At 44.4% G+C, this 19,161-nt stretch overlaps 1 protein-coding gene across 2 annotated transcripts; it reads right to left on the bottom strand.

Moving 5' to 3' along the window:
* Positions 1 to 12,481: 12,481 nt before the first annotated feature.
* On the bottom strand, positions 12,482 to 16,697 carry LOC138634168 (cyclin-dependent kinase 5 activator 1). Of its 2 annotated transcripts, none has more exons than XM_069720848.1 (2): positions 16,109 to 16,697; positions 12,482 to 15,512 (listed from the first exon to the last, which is right to left on the bottom strand). In XM_069720848.1, exon 2 carries the CDS (start codon positions 15,357 to 15,359, stop codon positions 14,358 to 14,360), a length of 1,002 nt encoding a protein of 333 aa, XP_069576949.1. In that variant the 5' UTR covers positions 15,360 to 15,512; positions 16,109 to 16,697; the 3' UTR covers positions 12,482 to 14,357. The 2 variants fall into 2 exon arrangements, with proteins under 2 accessions (XP_069576949.1, XP_069576950.1); XM_069720849.1 differs by having other exon boundaries at positions 16,317 to 16,697.
* Between the last annotated feature and the right edge of the window lie 2,464 nt (positions 16,698 to 19,161).

The raw sequence follows: 19,161 nt of genomic DNA, 5'->3' as shown, positions 1-19,161 counted from the left end.
GCGAGTTCTGTGTGTGTTAATTTCTCCCTGATGCTTCGCCACATGAACAGACAGCCGGCTGCACCGAGGCTGAAGACTACAGAAACACGATATGATGCACTGATTCAAACTCAGATGTGTTTTGAAGGAAGAGCAAAGACATGAAAATATGAAAGAAAGAGGTCAGTTTTCAGTGTTTTACAGTGACTGAGAAGATTTCCTGAGCAGAAACACTCAATTTACAACATCGGTTTAAATGTTGGTGTTTGTAAGGAAACTTCTTCACCCTGCAAGGAAGTGATGAGTTTAAAGACAATCCGTCCAAACTCTCCTCTGAACAGCAGCGATCGAAGAAGCTGCTCAGAGAAAACTGTGTGACGCAGGAGCTGCTTCCTCTCTCGTCCTTTGGTGTCCTCTGTGTCGGATCAGCTGGGCTGACAAACAAACAAACAAACACTGCGGATGTCATATGACGGGGACGTACGAGAACTGAAGTTCAAATCATTTTTGCTTCGTTTTTGTGCCATCCAGTTTGGCCCATTTGATATTGTTTGTCCACATTTGTGAGATGTCAGCCGCCACCACGACGGAAGTAAATAAAACTACTTTTACATCAACTTTTTTCAGGAGTCGATGGGACAAATATGTCCCTGAATAAACTGAATTTATTGTCTCATTGGGACCTGAGCTAGTGTTCGCCACCTCGCTCGCTGACGGGTGAAAAACCAGAGTACTTATTGCACTTTAAGTTGGCAAATATTGGCAAACTGTGAAGGATATTTCCGATTAATTTCAAGCGGTTGTATTTTCCATTCACGTGTCCGTCGTGGCTCTATTGGTCAAGCTACCTCCACGCTCGAGGTAGTTTCAAAGAGAAACTCAAAACCAATCCAAAAAGATGATACACTACATTTCAAGAACATTTGTTTTTGAGTGTGTCTGCGCTGTCTTAACGATTCATTGCTACCTTTACAGGAGTTTAGCATTTTATCTATAGGCCATACAGTTTAGCATTTCAGCTATAAACTGCATTTAGCAGTAACCCGTGAATGTCATTTGCCACAGAAGCCACTGTTCATCAGAGGGATGCAGTTCACTTCTGTAACACTCTCAAACTCAGAGATATACAGTATATATGTTGTTGTTTTTTCTCTCTTCCTCATTCCTCTTTCTGTGCTCTGCTTCATTGCTCACAATGCAACGTGATCTCCGGCAGTTCAGCTGCAGATTCTGGTGCGTTTCGCTTGCAGCAGCGAACGTTGCCTGCAGCAGAGCAGAGCAGAGCAGCGCGCTGCACAAGCGCTCAATAACCCTCAGATATTTTTCACTTTTAAAGCTTTCATCAGACTGACGGCGGTTTATCACATTTTGCTCAGCTCCCTCCGGAGACACAAAAGCCTTCATACAACTTTTTTTTCACATACATAACGCTAGAAATTGTGGGAAATCCCCTTTCGGGCTTAAATTAAGAGGTTTTTTAAAAAAAAAAAATTTTAGTGCAAAAGGTTCATTTTACACGCAACGAAACATCCGGTGTCATTTGTTTTGGGAAGCGTTAAATACAGTTGCTGACCTGCCGAGAGTCAGCGACATGTTTCTGCCGAAACTCTTCGTATCTCAGTTCACAGCTCGGTCTGAGCTTAACTTTGTCGCTCGCCGCCAGTTTTCGTCCCATCTCTCGCTCCGCAGCGAGTGTTTGCGCGACTCAGCGACAGCGTGCCCTCGCTGTGATTTCTGCCCTCCGACACACTGCACGCTGTGATTCCCCCAAATCTCACTGCTCCGTAGTAACCTGTGTGTGTGTGTGTGTGTGTGTGTGTGTGTGTGTGTGTGTGTGTGTGTGTGTGTGTGACTTGTGTATATATATTTTGATGAGTAGGATTTGCATAATGTGGAAACAGAACGTACTGTATTGTAGCTGTATAATTTACACTAAACTCAGCACAATCCTCAGCTCAATAGTTTAACTCTGAGACTGTAAAGAAATCCGCACGGCTGTGTTTACACCTGCGAGAGTCGATTTATCACTCCTGAACCGTAATGCACCACAACGCTTAAAGCGACAACTGCAAAAACAATGCTGTTAGTTAGTGACGTCGTCGGTGATTACGCGCCGGCGCAAATGTCCACATCGGCTTTGATTTCGCAAGTTGGGACGTGTTTGTTGACGTCTACAGAAATGGCCACGGAGGTTGGTTTTCCGCTGGATGCTCGGCTAATACATTGTCTTTTTAGTCATGTAGAGTTTGCCTTCGTGACTTAGATAATAGCCTGCGTCCGAGGAAATTGTTGCTCTTCCCGACGGCCTCATCCTTTCCCTCTACGTGCCTTTGCATTTCCCACATTATGATATCCTCCCGTTAGCCTGGTAATTTGCTGGCCTCTGTCGCTGCCGGGTGCCATCCATGTCGCCGTTTCCTAGTAACGCTGTTTTTTACGACTTCACCACCTCAACGCCGAGCGTACGGCGGGCACGACTCCCCACGTTGTAATCACAAGCTCACGACTTCCATTCGAATGCAGCAAGAAGACGCAGGTCGTCTTCCTTTCCCCCGTCGGCAGTTTTGGTCGTGTTTAAGGTGCGACAGGCCGTTTGCACATCGTTTATTTCCCAAAAAGGGTCTAAGAAAACATCAGACAACCGTTGCACACCGCCGGTATCGTGGGGCAAAAAATAAACTACAGTTGTTAAAGGTGAGATTACACCACACGCTTCCTTAGTATGAGCTAACTGACTTCAAAACAGCTTAAAAGTGATGCAAACACAGCGTCTCTCGTTTTTTTCTCCTTTGAAGTGGCCGTGGGACAGTAAAGGCGTCTTGACATCCCCGTTGAGGCGGTTTGACACCAATTCACACCTTTATTCTGGTAACTCTAACAACTCTCACATGACTGCGATGTGACCTTAATGACAACGTGTGAACGAGCCAAAGGAAGTTTAAAACACCTTAACCCTACACGTCATTTTGTGTCGTCAGATCGAAACGACGAACATCTGACTGAAATGTTCGGATATATTTTGTGGTTTTGAGGCTGAGCGTGCGTTACTGCTTTTTAAAGTAACCTTGAATCTACCTGTTGTGTATAATTACAATTTACAAATTACAATTCTTCATCAAACAAATGCTGAAAGAGTGTTTAATTCATACATTTCTACAGTGTATATATATAAAAAAAGAAATAAAATAAGAAATGCTGTTGTTTTGACGATATTTAGGATACACTGCTCACATGAAACCTGGTTATACAGCTCCAGATTTGAAAATAATTGAGATTATTGTCTTTGTTACCGACTAAGCATCAACAGTTTAGTTTCTGTCTGGTGATCATCTACTAAAATCTTTTGATCGTGACAGCCTTATTCCTGTGAAGTGTCCAATACAAACCTGTAATGTTGAATTTCTGCTGTTTACGTCATGTTCTCCACAACAAAAGAATTGGCTCTGATAATAACCTCACAGAGACATAAAATCCTGTCACGGTATGTTATGAAATGTTCAAATGTTTCGGCACCTTAAAGTCAAATTAAGAGAACTGAACTTGACTTCATGTTTTTGTCTCACTGAAGGAAAACGCCTCCACCAACGCAGCTCCGTGTGTCATTTTATGGCTCACAGCGTCCGTCACCTTCACGATTGGAGCAGATTTAAGTGTTGACATGTTAGTATCCTGTTGTGTATCAGACTAATCCAGTTTGCATTTCTGGACTCCTCAAAGCCAGGATAAGAGCTTATCCAAGAAACAGGGATATAAATGGATGCTCTGAAAACCTGATCGTGACAAGGATAGCAGTGAGTGTTTGTGCCTCCAGGTTCTGTTAATCAGGTGACCCGAGTCAGCAGCTGTGCAGAAGAACTTTCATTTTCAGCCCGTTTGGTGGGTTTTAGTTATTTTGAGATCTCATTAGTCGGAGTAAAGTGCAAGTAAACATGCAGCAGAAATAACCGTCCTCTGCACACCTCAGCTCTTTACTCTCTCGACCCATTTTGACAGAAAATTGCGTTTATTGGCAAAACAAAGTTAATTGTGAATCTAATTTGAATTTCATTTAATTTGGTCACATCTTTCTGCCACAGTTGAATCAGCGTCTCAGATAATAAGAAAATCAGTCTGCTCGCTGCAGCTGCAGAGGAGAACTCGTGCTCGCGCAACTGGCCGAGATTTTGTTTTTACCGAAATGCCACGAACAGCATCTCAGCTCTCGGACTGATATCTGTTTCTGTGGAAGCTCCGTGACTCCGAGCCAAAATGAAGGCCTCCAGACTCTCTGTTAATCTGCTGCTGAAACCACAGCTCTTCTCCCAGTTACAGCTCCACCAATCAGACGAATCAGTCGCTGACACTGTATGTTGGCCCCTCGTGTTCAATCAGAAAAAGAGATTATAGCATATATGCTGCATTTGTTTGTGTAATCCTTTAATCACTGATGTAAAAGCCCAGATTTATTAATTGAAAGTGTGAGTGCAGCCCTCAAAGCCTCCCCGTCACTGATTATTAAGTGTGTTTGATGCATGCATTTTCAAAACATAAACTGCTAATCATCAGGTCAAACGTGGATATTTTTTTTTGCTTCACCAAAGCAGAATCTTTTTCACACACTTCAGATTTATTCGTGTGTTTTGATTTTTTCTTTTTTTTGACGGGCCGTGATAGGTTCAGTTTGATGGCAGCTTTTTCGTCTGCACAAGCGCAACAATTATTTCCCCAATTGTTTCCCCGTCACATTCGCAGCTGCTGCTGCTTCTGCTGCTGCTGCCAGGCTTTTTCTTTCACCTAATTTTTCCAATCATTTTCTTCTCTGACAGCTCCAGTCACGTCCTTCCTCGCTGCGAATCAAAAGCTCACTTCCAGTCATAAACACAATACTGCAATCAGCTGTGTAGTTAGAGTGTGGATCAGCCCTAATATGTTTTCATCTGATCTTTGTTTTTTGGATCGTGATGAAGTTTTTGTGGTTTCTTACTGCAGTTGTGTGCAAACAGGATTCTTCTACGTCTGATCTAATCAATCAGGACAGTCAATTGTTGATGCAATCACTTAAAGCGCCATGCAATTCCATTAGAAAAAGACTGGCACCTAGTCCGTCTCTCTTCAGAGATTAGCAGCCCTGCAGTGAGGATTTGGTAATGAGTTGGAGAGGATTTACCAGTGGGAATATAATATGTGTCCCAGAGCTGCTGTGTTTTCCCCCCTAAATCCTCTCAGTGCAGACCGGCCATCGGTTTGGTGAGCGCTGCAGGTTCTCCAGCATCCCTCCGTCATCAGCTGGAGGGGAGGTCACATGCCGGAGATTACAGTAACATGAGGGGGGAGATTGGTTTTTACTTTGGCTCGCTCTGAACCGACATGCCAACAGCCTGAATGCTTACTAATCAGGAAATATTTGATAGACCAGAGCGACCAAACAACCAATGTTAAGCCAAAATAATGCATATTTCATAAGGTGTGGTGATCTCGCAGCAGTGGATGATCTGTTCATTCTATTGAAGCAGCAGCGCAACAGTTTTTGGTGAATTTGTACGAATTTGTATCTGGGCCGTGTGTCCCTTGTAAAAGAGATTTTGACCTCAATGGGACATCCTGATAAAATAAGGGTCAGAAATTAAAATAAAGATTTACTCAAATTCCTGCAGACAAAATATGACAGAATCAAAGACAAAAAGAATAAGTAGTTTGATTTATATTGATCTATTATCTATTATATTCATTATTTATTATAATTATTTATGCATATGTAAGTAGTAGGCTCACTCTGTTTTCACATGGAAAACTCACGGTGAAAGATGACCAACATTTCTGAAGCAATGTTTTCTTGATTTTAAAAACCGGTTTTCCAGCCACTGTTGAATTTGTCAGCTGAAATGACAACTGGTAACTGAGCTAATGATATATTTGTGAACCAGACTGACTTTTTAATGTTTTGAGCTGATTTGTTTTCAAAGAACAAACTTGTAAAATGTAAAATAGAATTTTCATTTGATGGCTACCTATTTCGTGATATTGCGCTGAATGACTGAGGCTGAAGCGAACGTGTCCCTGGTAAAAAAAAAAAAAAAAAGGAAGCTCCCTGGTTACTGATTCAGACGACCTTAAAATAAAGAGGTTCTGTTCTTACGTTGCGGTGTCGAACCGGAAGTCTAAATGCAACGGACATTTTTTTTATGGCAGACATTTTGACTTATAGCAGGAACATCACGGATGAAGCAGGCTAACGATGGCTTACTTTTGTGTTTTAACACCAATAAAACAAAAGAGACCCAAATGCCTGCTGCATTTCTCAACTAGCAGGAAAATTGTTCATTAAAAACTTGATTATACTCACAGACCGGCATGCTCTCATTCCCACAGACCTGCTCATGTCAGCTTCAACCTCATACAGCTGCTACTACTCAGTGGAAGTGCTGGTTGGGGATGTGGGTTTCTTTTACTTTTTTCTTTTACTTAACATTTAAACCACAAACCGATATGATCGCTTAACGGTATGCTTCTCTGCCTTTGAAGTAATATTTTATTACCGTAAGATAATTAGCTGACCGTGCTAACGAAGTGAGCTCACGTCGGAACAGATGCAGCGTGATTTAACTTGTTTTCGTCAATAACTGTTCAAATTTCCAATTAAAAATGACTAAATACGATTTTCAAATGTATTTTGATGTCACGCGGTCATATGTGGTGCTGGAAAAGTGTAGCTCAATTTCAAGCGCGGCTTGAAAGTGGTAATGTCTCTGGATGCCGTGCATAGGAACCACGACAGCAGGGTTTTTTTTGTTGTTGTTTTTTTTGGTGCACGGCGGATCCCAGAGGGCCGATAAAAGCCAGTGAACAGCGGCCGAGGCTTTCAGAAAGCCGCTGGGAACACAGGAGCTCTGCAGCAGTGTGACACTGGGAGGCAGGGAGCCGGTGATTTGTGTCCTAGGAGGACCGGAGAAAGCTGGACGGGACTCAGTCGGGCGGAGGCGGGCGGAGGCGGCCATCTGCAGCGATGCAGCTCCTTCTCATCTCATCTGTCCTCTTTCCTTTTTTTTTTCTTATCGGAGCCCTACAACCCCCCTCCATGTCCCCCTGTTCCCCTCCATCCCTGTCCCCCCCCCCCCACACCTCTCTGCCCCCTGAGGTCTCCCCGGCCTCGGCCGCTGACCCCGGCTCCAACCAGCACCATATGTTTTTTTTTTCTCCCCTCCGCTGCCCTTTGCATCGTGAACAGATTATACTGTAAATGGCATTTAAATAATCATTTTCCAATACCATCAGACAGGGAGACCAGACAGTTGCATCGCCTCCTCGCCAAGTAAGCCTCTTTAGCTGAAAAGTCACATTTCAGTCGTAGTTTTATGGGCGACATCTGTCACATGATAAAAGCTATGTGTGGAAAAAAGGGAAACATTTTAGGTCTATTGCGATAAAAAAAAAAAAAAAAGACTTGATGTATTACAGTTTTTATCTTCTGCTGAAAGACATTTTTCTCCTTTTTCAACGTCAACATGATGCTCATATCTGCACAGTAGCTTTAAGTCAGCAGACGGTTAGCTTAGCTCAGCATAAAACAACTACCTGACCGCATACAAACGGACACAAAATCTACCAGCAGCACCTCAGAAGTTAAAGCTCATTTGTCATCATAGAAAAGGAAAAATAAATGGTCTATCTCTTTAACAGCAAACTGCTGGCTTGGTTTCAGGCCAAGAAAGAGTGCCCCGAACAAAACACAGGCTGACAACATGTGTTTTCTATCCTCCACCCGAAAGCACTTCCATTCCTGTGTCATAAAAATTCCTTTTCCTGGTCTTCCTGTCCGCTTGTTGCTGGTTGACCAAAGAACCGCTGAGCAGCGTGTCTCATTTAATATGCACGAGCAGTCATGAAGTGCTTTGCGTTATCCATTTATGTTTGATGGTGTAGATGGTGGGATACGAGGCTCGTCTTCGTACACACATTTTCACGGGTGATTTAGAAAAGGAACGCTGCGTGCCGGTGTGGGTGTCATGTTTGTCTCTTTGTGTGTGAGAACGCTTAATATGGATCGAACAACACTGTTTTATAAATGAGGCCTCTGGTCAGGTGCGGCACACGTCCGGTGTGAAAGCTGGCTGCACCAAAATCAAGCAGTGCACTTCTCACGAGGTTAAATTACTGGACTGGCAGCCGCTTTTTCAAACGTGGCCCCCGTTAAAGGATCGCTTTGTTCTCACAATGAAATTGGATGTTCACCAGATATTAGGTTAAATGAAAGCATCCAAAACCAATTAGATCGAAGCCCTAAAAAAAAAAAATCCTTTGTTTAGTGTCCGCCTCAGGTAGCAGTACTCCTTTGTAAAGTTTTCTATTGACACGGTATCGGTTCGATTTGTATACACGTGTGACCTGGGAAGATGATGGAAGCGTGCTCGAGGGTTGAGGGTTGACGGGGAGTCTTAATATATATATATTAATATATATTTATATATATATATATATATAAAAGCAAGAAAAAAGTGTTTCAGTTTTCATTTCATAGTGTTGGAATCCGGATTTTCATGCAACAGCTGTGTCAAAGAAAGTGTGTGAAAATGAGATAGAGAGGTGTCGTCTGAATGTGAGCGCTGCAGATCAATGATAACACGCAGCGACAGAAGAAGGCAGCCTGCAGCCGACGCTCTGCTGACCTTTGCTTCTAAATCTGCACACCACACCTGCTTTAACTCTCTTCGTTTCTCATTTCAAACCGGCACCACGAAGCTTTCTCTGTACTCTGCAACACCAATTTTGCGCTTTCATGTTTCATTGGATGTTTACAGCACATGTAGAGGCTCCCTCACAGAGCAGCGTTTTTCCACCTGTGGTCAGAGCGGGGAGGATGGTGATTTGAGTGCAGAGACATGCTCATAAGGAGCGCAGCCCCCCCCCCCCCACTCCAACAGGAAGCCAAAAGGCCATCTGCAGCGTGGGGGCTATTGTGTGGCTGCGTATTAAGCTATTTTATGTCCCACGTGAATTTACTGCCGGTCTGAAGTTAGCTGGATTGCAGGCAGAGAGAGCGAATCACGTGGGCTGTGTGGAGGACAAAGGCAGTTTGGTTAAGTGTGTGAGCCTCGCAGGTGCACGCGTGAAAAACAGAAAACGGCAGGTTTTGGATTTCAGCTCAATACTTTATTAAATAATCAATATAGTAAACAACGTCATCATCATTATGAAAAAGGAAATAAACAAACAAAAACAACATGAAAAAACAAAAAATGAAACTCACATTTGTTTTTCTTCAAGTTTTCCCCATCAACAGTATTTCTTACTTTTTTAGAGAGACGCCCGCACTGGAGTGGCTTTACGAAAGTCACTCGAGGTGATGCCCTGCTTCATTTTGGTGTGACAGTCACAACGATGGCTGAGGAGCGTAACCATGGAAACTCAGGGGCGGCAGAGGAGAAGGAGATGGACGCCAGACGGTTGTGTATTCATCTCTGTGCTAACATCTGTCCAGCGCTGACGGAGTTGTGAAATCTGAAGTGCTGTTTTGCATCAGAGTTTGGAGCTACAGTCGGTGAGGACGCAGGCCGAGCCGGAGCTGCCGGCGTCCACCGCTACATGTACAATGTCCGCCTTTGTGTCACCAGCTGGTGCACTGATGAGAAAAGCTATTGATAGCCTCTAACTCGATCATGTTGTACGTGTGCTGTGACTCTTGAGGAGGCAGTGACATCCTTGTTGCAGTGGTTTAGCTACAAAACAGGCTGAGCTCCGGTTTCAAAACTGACCAAGTGACGAATGAAGTCTGAGAAAGTCGTGAGAATTGAAAATAACAGGCGTTAAAGTTTTAATTCTGGCATTTCTCGTATGAATTCACATGCTTTGCTATTTCAGGAACAAGCTTGAAAAGATGAGATTTTTTTTTTTTTTACATTTTTTTGTCTCTATTGTTTCTAAACATGAACCGACCACCATAATGATGACAGCTAATTCCTGCAGTCGTAACAGACTTTAATACTGCTGACATCACGTTTCCGTTAAAGCAACACTCCGGTGAGATCCAGTTTTAAGTTACCAAAGAAATCAACATTTCAAACGTCACATATAAAAAAAAAAAAAAAAAAAAAGCAGAGGTAAAAAAAAAAAGAAAAAAAAAGTCTAAACTACCTGGTTGGCATGCATGCTACTACACAGCAAGACTATTTCTTTTTGTTCATTTTTTTCATTACTAACAAGTCTTTTTGTTACACGACCACGTATTTACATCATCAGTCTACGGGGTGCCATTGAAATGTCACACCAACCTACAGCAGCATACTGAAATAACACAACTCACAGAGCTGTGGCGACTCAAAGGATAAGTGTTGATACGCAGTTTTTTTTTAAATTTCTTACTGTCAACAATTCCCCCGGAAACACCAAAAACCTGATAAAGCTTATTCCTTTGCACCATAGAGATCTCTGTTTCTCCAAAAACTATTATCAATGTGGGCACTGCAGTTTTTCTAAGTCAATCCCACATACAGTACACCTCGCTGCTGTATTCATCCGCAGCTGAAAATAGTCCCCAACATATTCAAAATCTGCTCCTGTATGAGTAACTAAAAACTACAGTGCCCAGCTTTTTTAGGAAAGCCTCTTTTTTTTATTTATTTATTTATTTATTTTTAAATAGAATTATAAATTCGTGACCCATTTTATGAGATTTAGAGTCTTGAGTATGAACAAATGGGTTTGCAGATGAACATGCAGACAAACTAGGGAAGTCCTTAAATGTGAAGATTCAGCCTCATGTATGGTGGTTGTTGACAGTAAGAAAAATACTAACTAACACCAAAGTTCTCCTTAACGTCTTTTATCACATTGTTTACTCAAACCCAAAAGTCTCCAAATCAGAGCCAGTCAAAGGCTGAACTATTGTTCCAGGTGACTCCCAGATAAAGGTCCCTTCCACAGAGTGAGGTCCAGATTGCACTGAGTGTTTAATCCTGCTTAAATACCTGGAACCGGTCGCATTCCTCAAAACAAGCCTTGTGAATTATCCGAAGAGATGTCTAGGGCATCGTGTGTCTGTCTGCCGTCGGTCAGGTACCAGAGCTCGGGGATCATGCCGGGGGCTTTGATTGGATGAAGAAAATTAGTGCTCCAGCTAAGATGCGAGTTAATTGGCTTGGAAGCCGCTCGGCTCCGTGAAACGATTGGAGGAACAGCTACACGATGGAGCTCGGCGACTGATTGGACAGATGTGCTGAGAGAGGGGACAGAGGCCTTTTCGGTCAAATTGCGTCACATTGGACAAATTGCGTCAATGCTCAGTTCGACTTAAACAAAGGAGGTTCCTCTGTGTCTGTTGGTGACCATGAGGAAGGAGCCAAATGTGAGCAAGGAACCGCCGCGTCAGGTTATTCCTCATTTGTCACTGATTCGTTAACATCAACACTTGACCAGGCTTTACTGTATCTTCTGATCTAATTATCGTCCAGGTCTGCATGAGGCGATTGGTGGAAGCAGATGTTGCGCTTAACTCTGACCCACATTCACTCACAAACACAACTGACCCGATGCCAACAAACCGTCCCATTCTGCCCTTCCTCGTCCTGACAATGGCTGGCGGGTGTGCGGTGTCAAATCTAATGAAACAGGCAGGGAACAACAGCTGAGTGTGTGTGTGTGTGTGTGTGGAAATGGGGTTGGAGGGGAGAAGGGAGGGGGGGGGGTAAAGTCAAGACACAAGTGTCCTTGTCAAAGGCTGAGCCCGGCCAAAGAGAAAGCTCCAGTGACTGCAACAACAAGCCCAAAATGGCTGCCAGTCAAAGCCCCAGAGAAATGAGACAGCGATGTTTCACTTCTCGACTCTGAGAGTGTGAATCACCGCTGTCGGTCCTCCCGGGCCGACTGGTGTCAAGCTCATGCGAGTCCCTCAGGTGGGCGGGGAGGCAGGAAGACTGGGTGAGCTGGAACAAGCAGCAGGGTTGAGCCCTTGGCCTCTGAAGCCTCCAGTTTGTTAGAGCTGGACTTGAAGGCTGATCTCGAAGGGGCCAAACGGTTCAGGGAGTGCCGCACCAAATCCCATCGGATTCTGAACCGTTTTTCGGCATTCCTCCACGTTTTCATCCTGCGCTCCCTGTCTCTATTTGATTGGGCGGGAGGATTAAGACTGGATTACCCAAGGAGAGTATGTGTGTGCGCATGCGTGTAAAGGTCACATATGACAGGATACTTGTTTGTCATACGACCTTGTGGGCGAGCAGATAGTGTGGCATCACTGCAAAGCGATTGGCACGCGGAGGAGGCCTCCAGATGCCTGGCGACAATAAGATTAAGTCTTTGTTGGGCGGATAGTTCGATACAGGCTGTGTACAAGAGATCGCCGTTAGCTTCCCTCTTCCAACCACGAGACACGGCAGTTGTTTTTTTTTTTAAAGTTTTGTTTGCTGTTACCGTGACACCTTCAAAAATCTGCAAATTTACCAGTTTTGATCATAAACAGCTTTAAAGACTCTAAAAAAACAAGATTCAGCTGAAAATTGCAATTTAAATACAACTATATAATGTCTTTTTAACCACTGAAAGTATAATTAGCAGCTAATTTGTGCTCAATTTCTAAGCTTTAAACTGTATGCATTACAAGATGATGTCAGTTCCTGTAAAATGGAGTGACCTCTTACAGCAGGAATCTAAACTTTTAGATTCACAGGGACCTAAAATCAACTTGATAAAATTAGGAAATTGATGAGCTACAACAAACAAATCATATAATTTCCCTGAAAATCTGTAAAACGATAAACCTTTGGCTCATCTGTGATGCCAGAGCATGCAAACACACATTAAAACACCCGGGAATAGAGATTCAAGCCACTGAGGCAGAAATGCCAACGGTTCATTCAAGGGAATAATTCAGAAAGCGAGATGGGTTGAGGAAGGGACATGAGAGAAATCAACTCCCCGTCCCTGAAAGCTTCTCGATGGCAGATGAGGATGCGCAGGTGACTCGTGAGAAAGTGGGACGAATTCAGAAGCGGCAACAACAAACTCCCTTTTAACCACAACAATCTGTCGCTCCTGCCTGGACAGCCTTCGGTGAGCTTGGATGCCTCCACCTCAGACCCTGAGCCGCACACGTGCATCACACACACAGCATTTTATTCACGCACTGAAGACTGTGTGTGTGTGTGTGTGTGTGTGTGTGTGTGTGTGTGTGTGTGTGTGTGTGTGTGTGTGTGTGTGTGTGTGTGTGTGTGTGTGTGTGTGTGTGTGTGTGTGTGTTTGTGCACGTGTGCGTTTAAAGTCCTGCTCGGTCCAGCCCGGCTTGGATTAGCCACTGAAGCTCTGCAGGGCTGCCGACCGGACAAGAAGGGGGCAGAGGTTGAGTGAGGGGAGGGGCTGCAGTAATCTGCTAATCTCATTAATACCACGGCTGTGGGTGCCCTGTCAACAAGACTCAGGGAACAAAGGACAGGGTAAACAGCTGATGACCCTGGCTGCCGTCCACTGCACAATGCCTACAATGCTTACGCGCACACACACACACACACACACACACACACACACACACACACACACACACACACACACACACACACACACACACACACACACACACACACACACACACACACACACACACACACACACACACACGCGCGGCCATGCATATGCTCACAGAGAACCAGCCTGTCTTAAATCCAAGTTCTGCTTCCACCACGAAACTCCCCTCAGATTAAATCAGACACGGAGGAAGCTACTGTCAGATTTGAGTGAGTGAAGATAAAAAAAAAAAAAAAACAGCAACTGTCCCCTCAAGCGAGACGGCGCTCAAAAGGCTCCACAAAACATTGTTTTGCTTTTCTGACTACACAGCAGGACCAGCAGGACCTGTCGCGGACCTCTCAGCTGTTCCCATCAGTCTGAGTCATACTTTTCCCAGCTGACACACGAGGCTCAGTCAGCGGTGGACATCAGGACATCTCCTTGGGCTGTCCAAAGAAATATAACTTGGCCTGTGTGGATAGTATTGTCTGAGTCTTGTTTCACTCCTGCCCGGTGCACACTGATTGATCACATTCACAGAGGTGGATGAGGCTGCTGGGATGCTGGGTGCTCCAGACACAGGGGGTCAGATATGGGACAGGTGGACCAAATGGTTCCCCAACGTAAACCCAGGTGGGTACTACAGTGAAAAAACAACTATAAGCCTGTTTTAGTCAAATACCAGAGGAACTCTATCTGTGGATGGAAGGGAGGACGGCAGCAAACACAGACTAGGGGGGGGGGTTGAAATTAGTCTGTCGAGAGTCGAGATAGGCCTTCGTCGCTTCATAGCAGACAAAGGGGTACAAGAATCTGTCTGAGACAACGTGTGTCTATGTGCAAGTTTATGTGTGCATGGGCGTACAAAAAGGCATGCGGTCAGCGAGGACGGGCGCTCGAACCTCCTCTCACCGATCCAGCACCCGACTATAGTCCTGAGGGCCACAGCCGCCTTCGCTCTTCAGTTCAGCGAATACTTGTGTGAAATAGTGCGGGTCTGCGTTGATCCGCAGCATCTTGGCGCTGGTGGCGTCGATGATGGCGAGGCAGCGGTCCCAGAAGGCCTCCTTACCCGCCTCCACCAGGAAGGGCTTGAGCGGGTACGAGATCTCGTTGCCCATGTAGGAGTAGGACAGGTAGAGGCAGGTGAGCAGGATGGCCTGCAGCTCGTGCTCCGACGCCACCACGTCACCCTCCACTACGTCTCGGCACAGCATGTAGACGAAGACGACGTTGGCCGGCGTGACGAAGGCCTGGTCCTGCCAGCCCTGCAGCAGCAGCGAGCGATCGACGGCCCGCAGCCAGAGCACCGGGTCGGCCGGGGACAGATGCTTCAGGCGGTAGCAGCGACAGCACAGGAACTCCCCCAAGCAGCGGAGGAGCTCGCTGGTGGAGGCCTGGACGATGACGCGCTTCGGAGACGAGGTCACCGTCCCCTGAGGGACTTTCTTCACAGAGGAAAGCTGCTGGGGTTTGTTGTAGCCATATCCGTACCCCTGACCCACCCCCATCCCCATCCCCATTCCGTAGCCGAGCCCCAGACCCAGTCCGGCTGGGCCCTCGTAGCTGGACAGGTTGGCACACGACAGGGACTTCTTCACATTCTCGCGGTTGAGGTGCAGCACAGGGTCCTTCTGGTAGATGTTGATATTGTTGTTGTTTAGAGGATCCCCGAGAGCCACCGGGCCGCCGGAGGCTTTCTTGGAGTTGCCCTTCTTCTTCGTCGAAGCCACCAGCCGCTTCCACGTGAGCGCCGGGAGGAAGATGGACTGGCCCCTCTTCAGCCCGCGGTCTTTCTGGGTGTTGAGAGAGCGGCTGCTGAGGCTCGGGTAGTGGCTGAGCGAGCCTGGACGGTTGTCATAGTAGCTTGATTTGCGAGAGCCGGGCGACAGGGAGAGTACAGTGCCCATGGTGAGTCAGAGCTCCAGAGATTATACTGCCTTATTAGTGTTGAAGAGGAAGGAGGGCGTTCCTTCTCTTTTATGTCTGAATATCCAGAAGATGTGAATTCTCAACAGGGAAACATCATGCAGAGACGAGCGGTGCAGGCATGTCAAGGTGATCTGAGCGATATAAACAGAGAAAAATGTAACTCATGGAAATCAGAATAAATGTACACACTGGCATCTAATCCCACGAACAAAAACAAACTGCGAATTGCACCTTGTAGTTGACTTTAACCTTCTCAGGTTCAACCAGTGCAGTGAAAAATCACCCAACTTTCCCAAACCAAACCCGTTACATCGAGAGAAATTGCAGCAATAACAAAGTACTAAATTTGGGCTTTGAATATTTCAAACATTATGTTAACATTACAAAGCTTCAATCATAAACTGCGACAAGCTGATGCAGAATAAGTGCATGAAATAGTCAGACAAGGTGGATTAACACCATTTGTTCAGACCTTTAAAATGGAAAAAAAAACAACAGCCGAATTTAATCTCATTCCAGATTCATGCATTTTAAACTATCAAAGATTTTTGCTTTTAATTAGCAAATTCATGATCCGAGATTGAACCGGGGCCACGGAACAATCCTCAGGCTATTTACCAACAGATATTATGCTCTGTTTAAAATCTCCGCTTTAGTTCAGAGATATAAAAACTGTCGCATCACAGAACAAATGTATACTAGGACTGTCCTCCTCAAAGCAGCTCACCTGTGTTTACGAGACGGTTGGCCGCTATTGTGTTGTTGTTTTTTTTGCCGCAGTCCGCGATGGTGCAAAGATATATGAGGCTACAGGAGCGCAACAAATGCACCAATTCTGCAGCTACAGCCGGTAACTGGCGGTGACGGCAAGAAGGACGGAGGTCTGTCTGCAGAATTAGGGGCAGAAAGTCACTGTTGCAGGAGCTTTGACCTACTCTTTAAAGATGCAGGTGACATCCTCCGCTGCACCTCAGACCCATGCGAGAGTGATGGGTGACCTCACTGGGATTAATTGTCTTGTCATTTGCGGCTCCATGACAGAAAACCAGAAGCAAACTTTCACAGAGTCCGAGTCCTTTCAATGTATTCCATCTCCTCCGTGCGTAAAGTCTCCTCTTGACTTCTCCCAGTCCCGGTACTACTGCACCCTGGTGCAGCTGGGAGTCCGCACACCGAGAGCTTCACTTGTCCAATAACCGTTATTCGGTCCCGGCAGTGCGACCTGTGAACGGTCTCTCTCTCTCTCTCTCTCTCTCTCTCTCTCTCTCTCTCTCTCTCTCACACACACACACACACACACACACACACACACACACACACAGACGCACCGGACGAGCAGCCAGTGAGCGCGCGGAGCGGCTCTTCACACCGCCTCCCCCCCGCCACTGACTCCTCCTAACAGGGCTCTGCTGCTGGCGCGCACACACACACACACACACACACACACACACACACACACACACACACACACACACACACACACACACACACACACACACACACACACACACACACACACACAGACAAACAAACACACAAACAGTACGGTAAACTGCAAGCAAAACAGGAGGCTACATCTCGCTACTACAGTTAACAACGACAAAGGTTAATGGGTCCAGCAGCAGTAGGCTGTATAGTGCAAAATAACGTAATAAAAAAAAGGCCCTCCCAAAATTATGTCGAATAAACCTGAGCGTAAAATAAAATAAATCCAATTAAAATAAATGATAAACATTAACAAACATTAGATCAAATATATCAAATGCAATACAAACATGTTTTTTTAATGATCTAATAAAGTAAATTATGTTTAACAGGTAAATGATATCTGAATATAATCTAAAAAAAAAAGACATTAGATGGCCTAACTAACTAATAATTAATATTAAACTAAAATAAGAACATAAAAACCTTAGCACAACTTTTTTCAATACAATTTTGAATAATTTTGAATTTTTGACTTTATTAAAAATGAACTTTACATACTAAAAAGTAAAGTTCATTTTACTTGCTGTTCCGGAGGTTTCAGTTGTATCACATAGTTTTCATTAGCACAGATGGAGTTTACAGTTGTTAGAATTGGGAATTTACAATCTAATTGATTAAGTGGGTGCTTAATCAATTAAATTGTTTTCTCAGGTTCCAGAACGAAGACTTAACTCAAAATAAGGCCATTGTTGTACTAACATGAATAACAATAAAACTGGAAGGGACTATCAACACAGCGCAGTGACATTGTCTGATATTAGTGTGGGTAGCAGTGGAGGTGAGAAGTAGCAGCAGAAGTATCAATAGTTTAATGAGTACAATTTTCACAAATCTTCAAACCAGCTCTTCACTTCAGCTCATAACAGATGTGATGGTCTGATAAACACTCTCAGCTACTTAAACTGCAAATGGTGCAAAGTGAATTCTGTCCAATAAAAGTATAATGACATATAAATAATGTACTATAGTCCCCCAGAAGCCTGAAAACATAAGCGTCAAGCACGGGGGGGTCAAATTGAAGCTTCATTTTAACAACATGTTTCTGCTGCTGTGTGAGTGATTCCTCTCTGTCGCGATGATCTTCACGCTGCAATGCGCTGACTGTCCCTCACCTGAATAACCCCGCAGAGAAAAGCGGAATGAAATTGGAAATTAAATGATGATGGTGATGATGATGATGAAATGAAAGTGAGTGAGCTACACCTGGGAGGGTTCACGGTGGGTTAGAGAGAGTAAGCCTCCCTCACGTGGTGGCAGGTCAGGTGTGATTATGTAACTGTCTCCATGAGTCCATCCTGTATTGTGGGTCACGTAGCCGCCTGAGCTGTCGAGCATAAGAGGATCAGATACATTGTTTGGGTGTATGAATGTAATAAATATCAAATGAACGGATCAATTCTTCTATCACAGCTTTGGATCTGTATCATAGACTGTTTGTAAAAGTGGATATAGCCAATGTGGAAGTGACTTAAACTGCAATACCACTTAGGGCCAGTTGGGGATTTGGCTCCAAAAAGCCTCCAGCTCTATAGACTCCCATTCAAATTCTCTCATGAAATACAAAGTCCATAAATTTTTTTTCCAAAGATTCTTATGGTATTATCAGCTGAAGTCACTCATTCTTATTAGTTTTCTGGTGGTCCATCTGAAAATAATCCCGTCCTTAATTAGATATTAGGCCACAAAGCCATGCTTTTCTTTTTCTCGCTCTTTGGTTGCCAGGTTGTTACTTACTTTAATGACTTATTGGCATATATATAACGGCAGCCATAATGGCCATATCTATTGGCATTAATTTATACATTAGTACATTTTATATCACTAAACAGAAAGATAAACATCAGCTTGAGAAATTTAAATCCCGTCCAACCTGTAGGTTTCTTTTAATAAGAAATCCATAAAGCATCTGCAGAGGATTTATTTATACACTTAAAAAAAAAAAAAGGCTTCCCAATCATTGCTTGATTATCTAAATGCTTCAGTTTTTGATCCCGCACACCAAAGACTCCCAGGCCTTCCCTGGCACTTTGACATCAATGCACAGCTCAGGACTTTTCTGGGGAAACAAGACAAAATTAACTTGCTGCTCAGGGATTCCCTGGAGATGAGGGACTGCAGGAAAACAGAGTTTTAAACAAGTGATAATGGAAAGATGAGATAAAACGGGATTTGGCAGAGGATGGAAATGAGCAGGCAGAAGATTTAGAAGGAGGAGTCGAGTGAGGATAGAAAAATAAAAGATGTTTTTAGGGGGGGAATTTTAAAGCTTTTGGATGTTATTGTCACAAATTC

Source organism: Brachyistius frenatus, unplaced genomic scaffold, assembly GCF_029030835.1.
Source record: "Brachyistius frenatus isolate BFR_SWC_R1_liver_20210118 unplaced genomic scaffold, ASM2903083v1 Contig_253, whole genome shotgun sequence".
Classification (NCBI taxonomy): domain Eukaryota; kingdom Metazoa; phylum Chordata; class Actinopteri; family Embiotocidae; genus Brachyistius; species Brachyistius frenatus.
The sequence above is the reverse complement of the archived record's forward strand: the minus strand, read 5'-3'. Positions and strand labels throughout refer to the sequence as shown.

Bases quoted from the DNA above. Each gene is read 5' to 3' on its own strand.
- LOC138634168 (XM_069720848.1), bottom strand. From the start codon at position 15,359: ATGGGCACTGTACTCTCCCTGTCGCCCGGCTCTCGCAAATCAAGCTAC.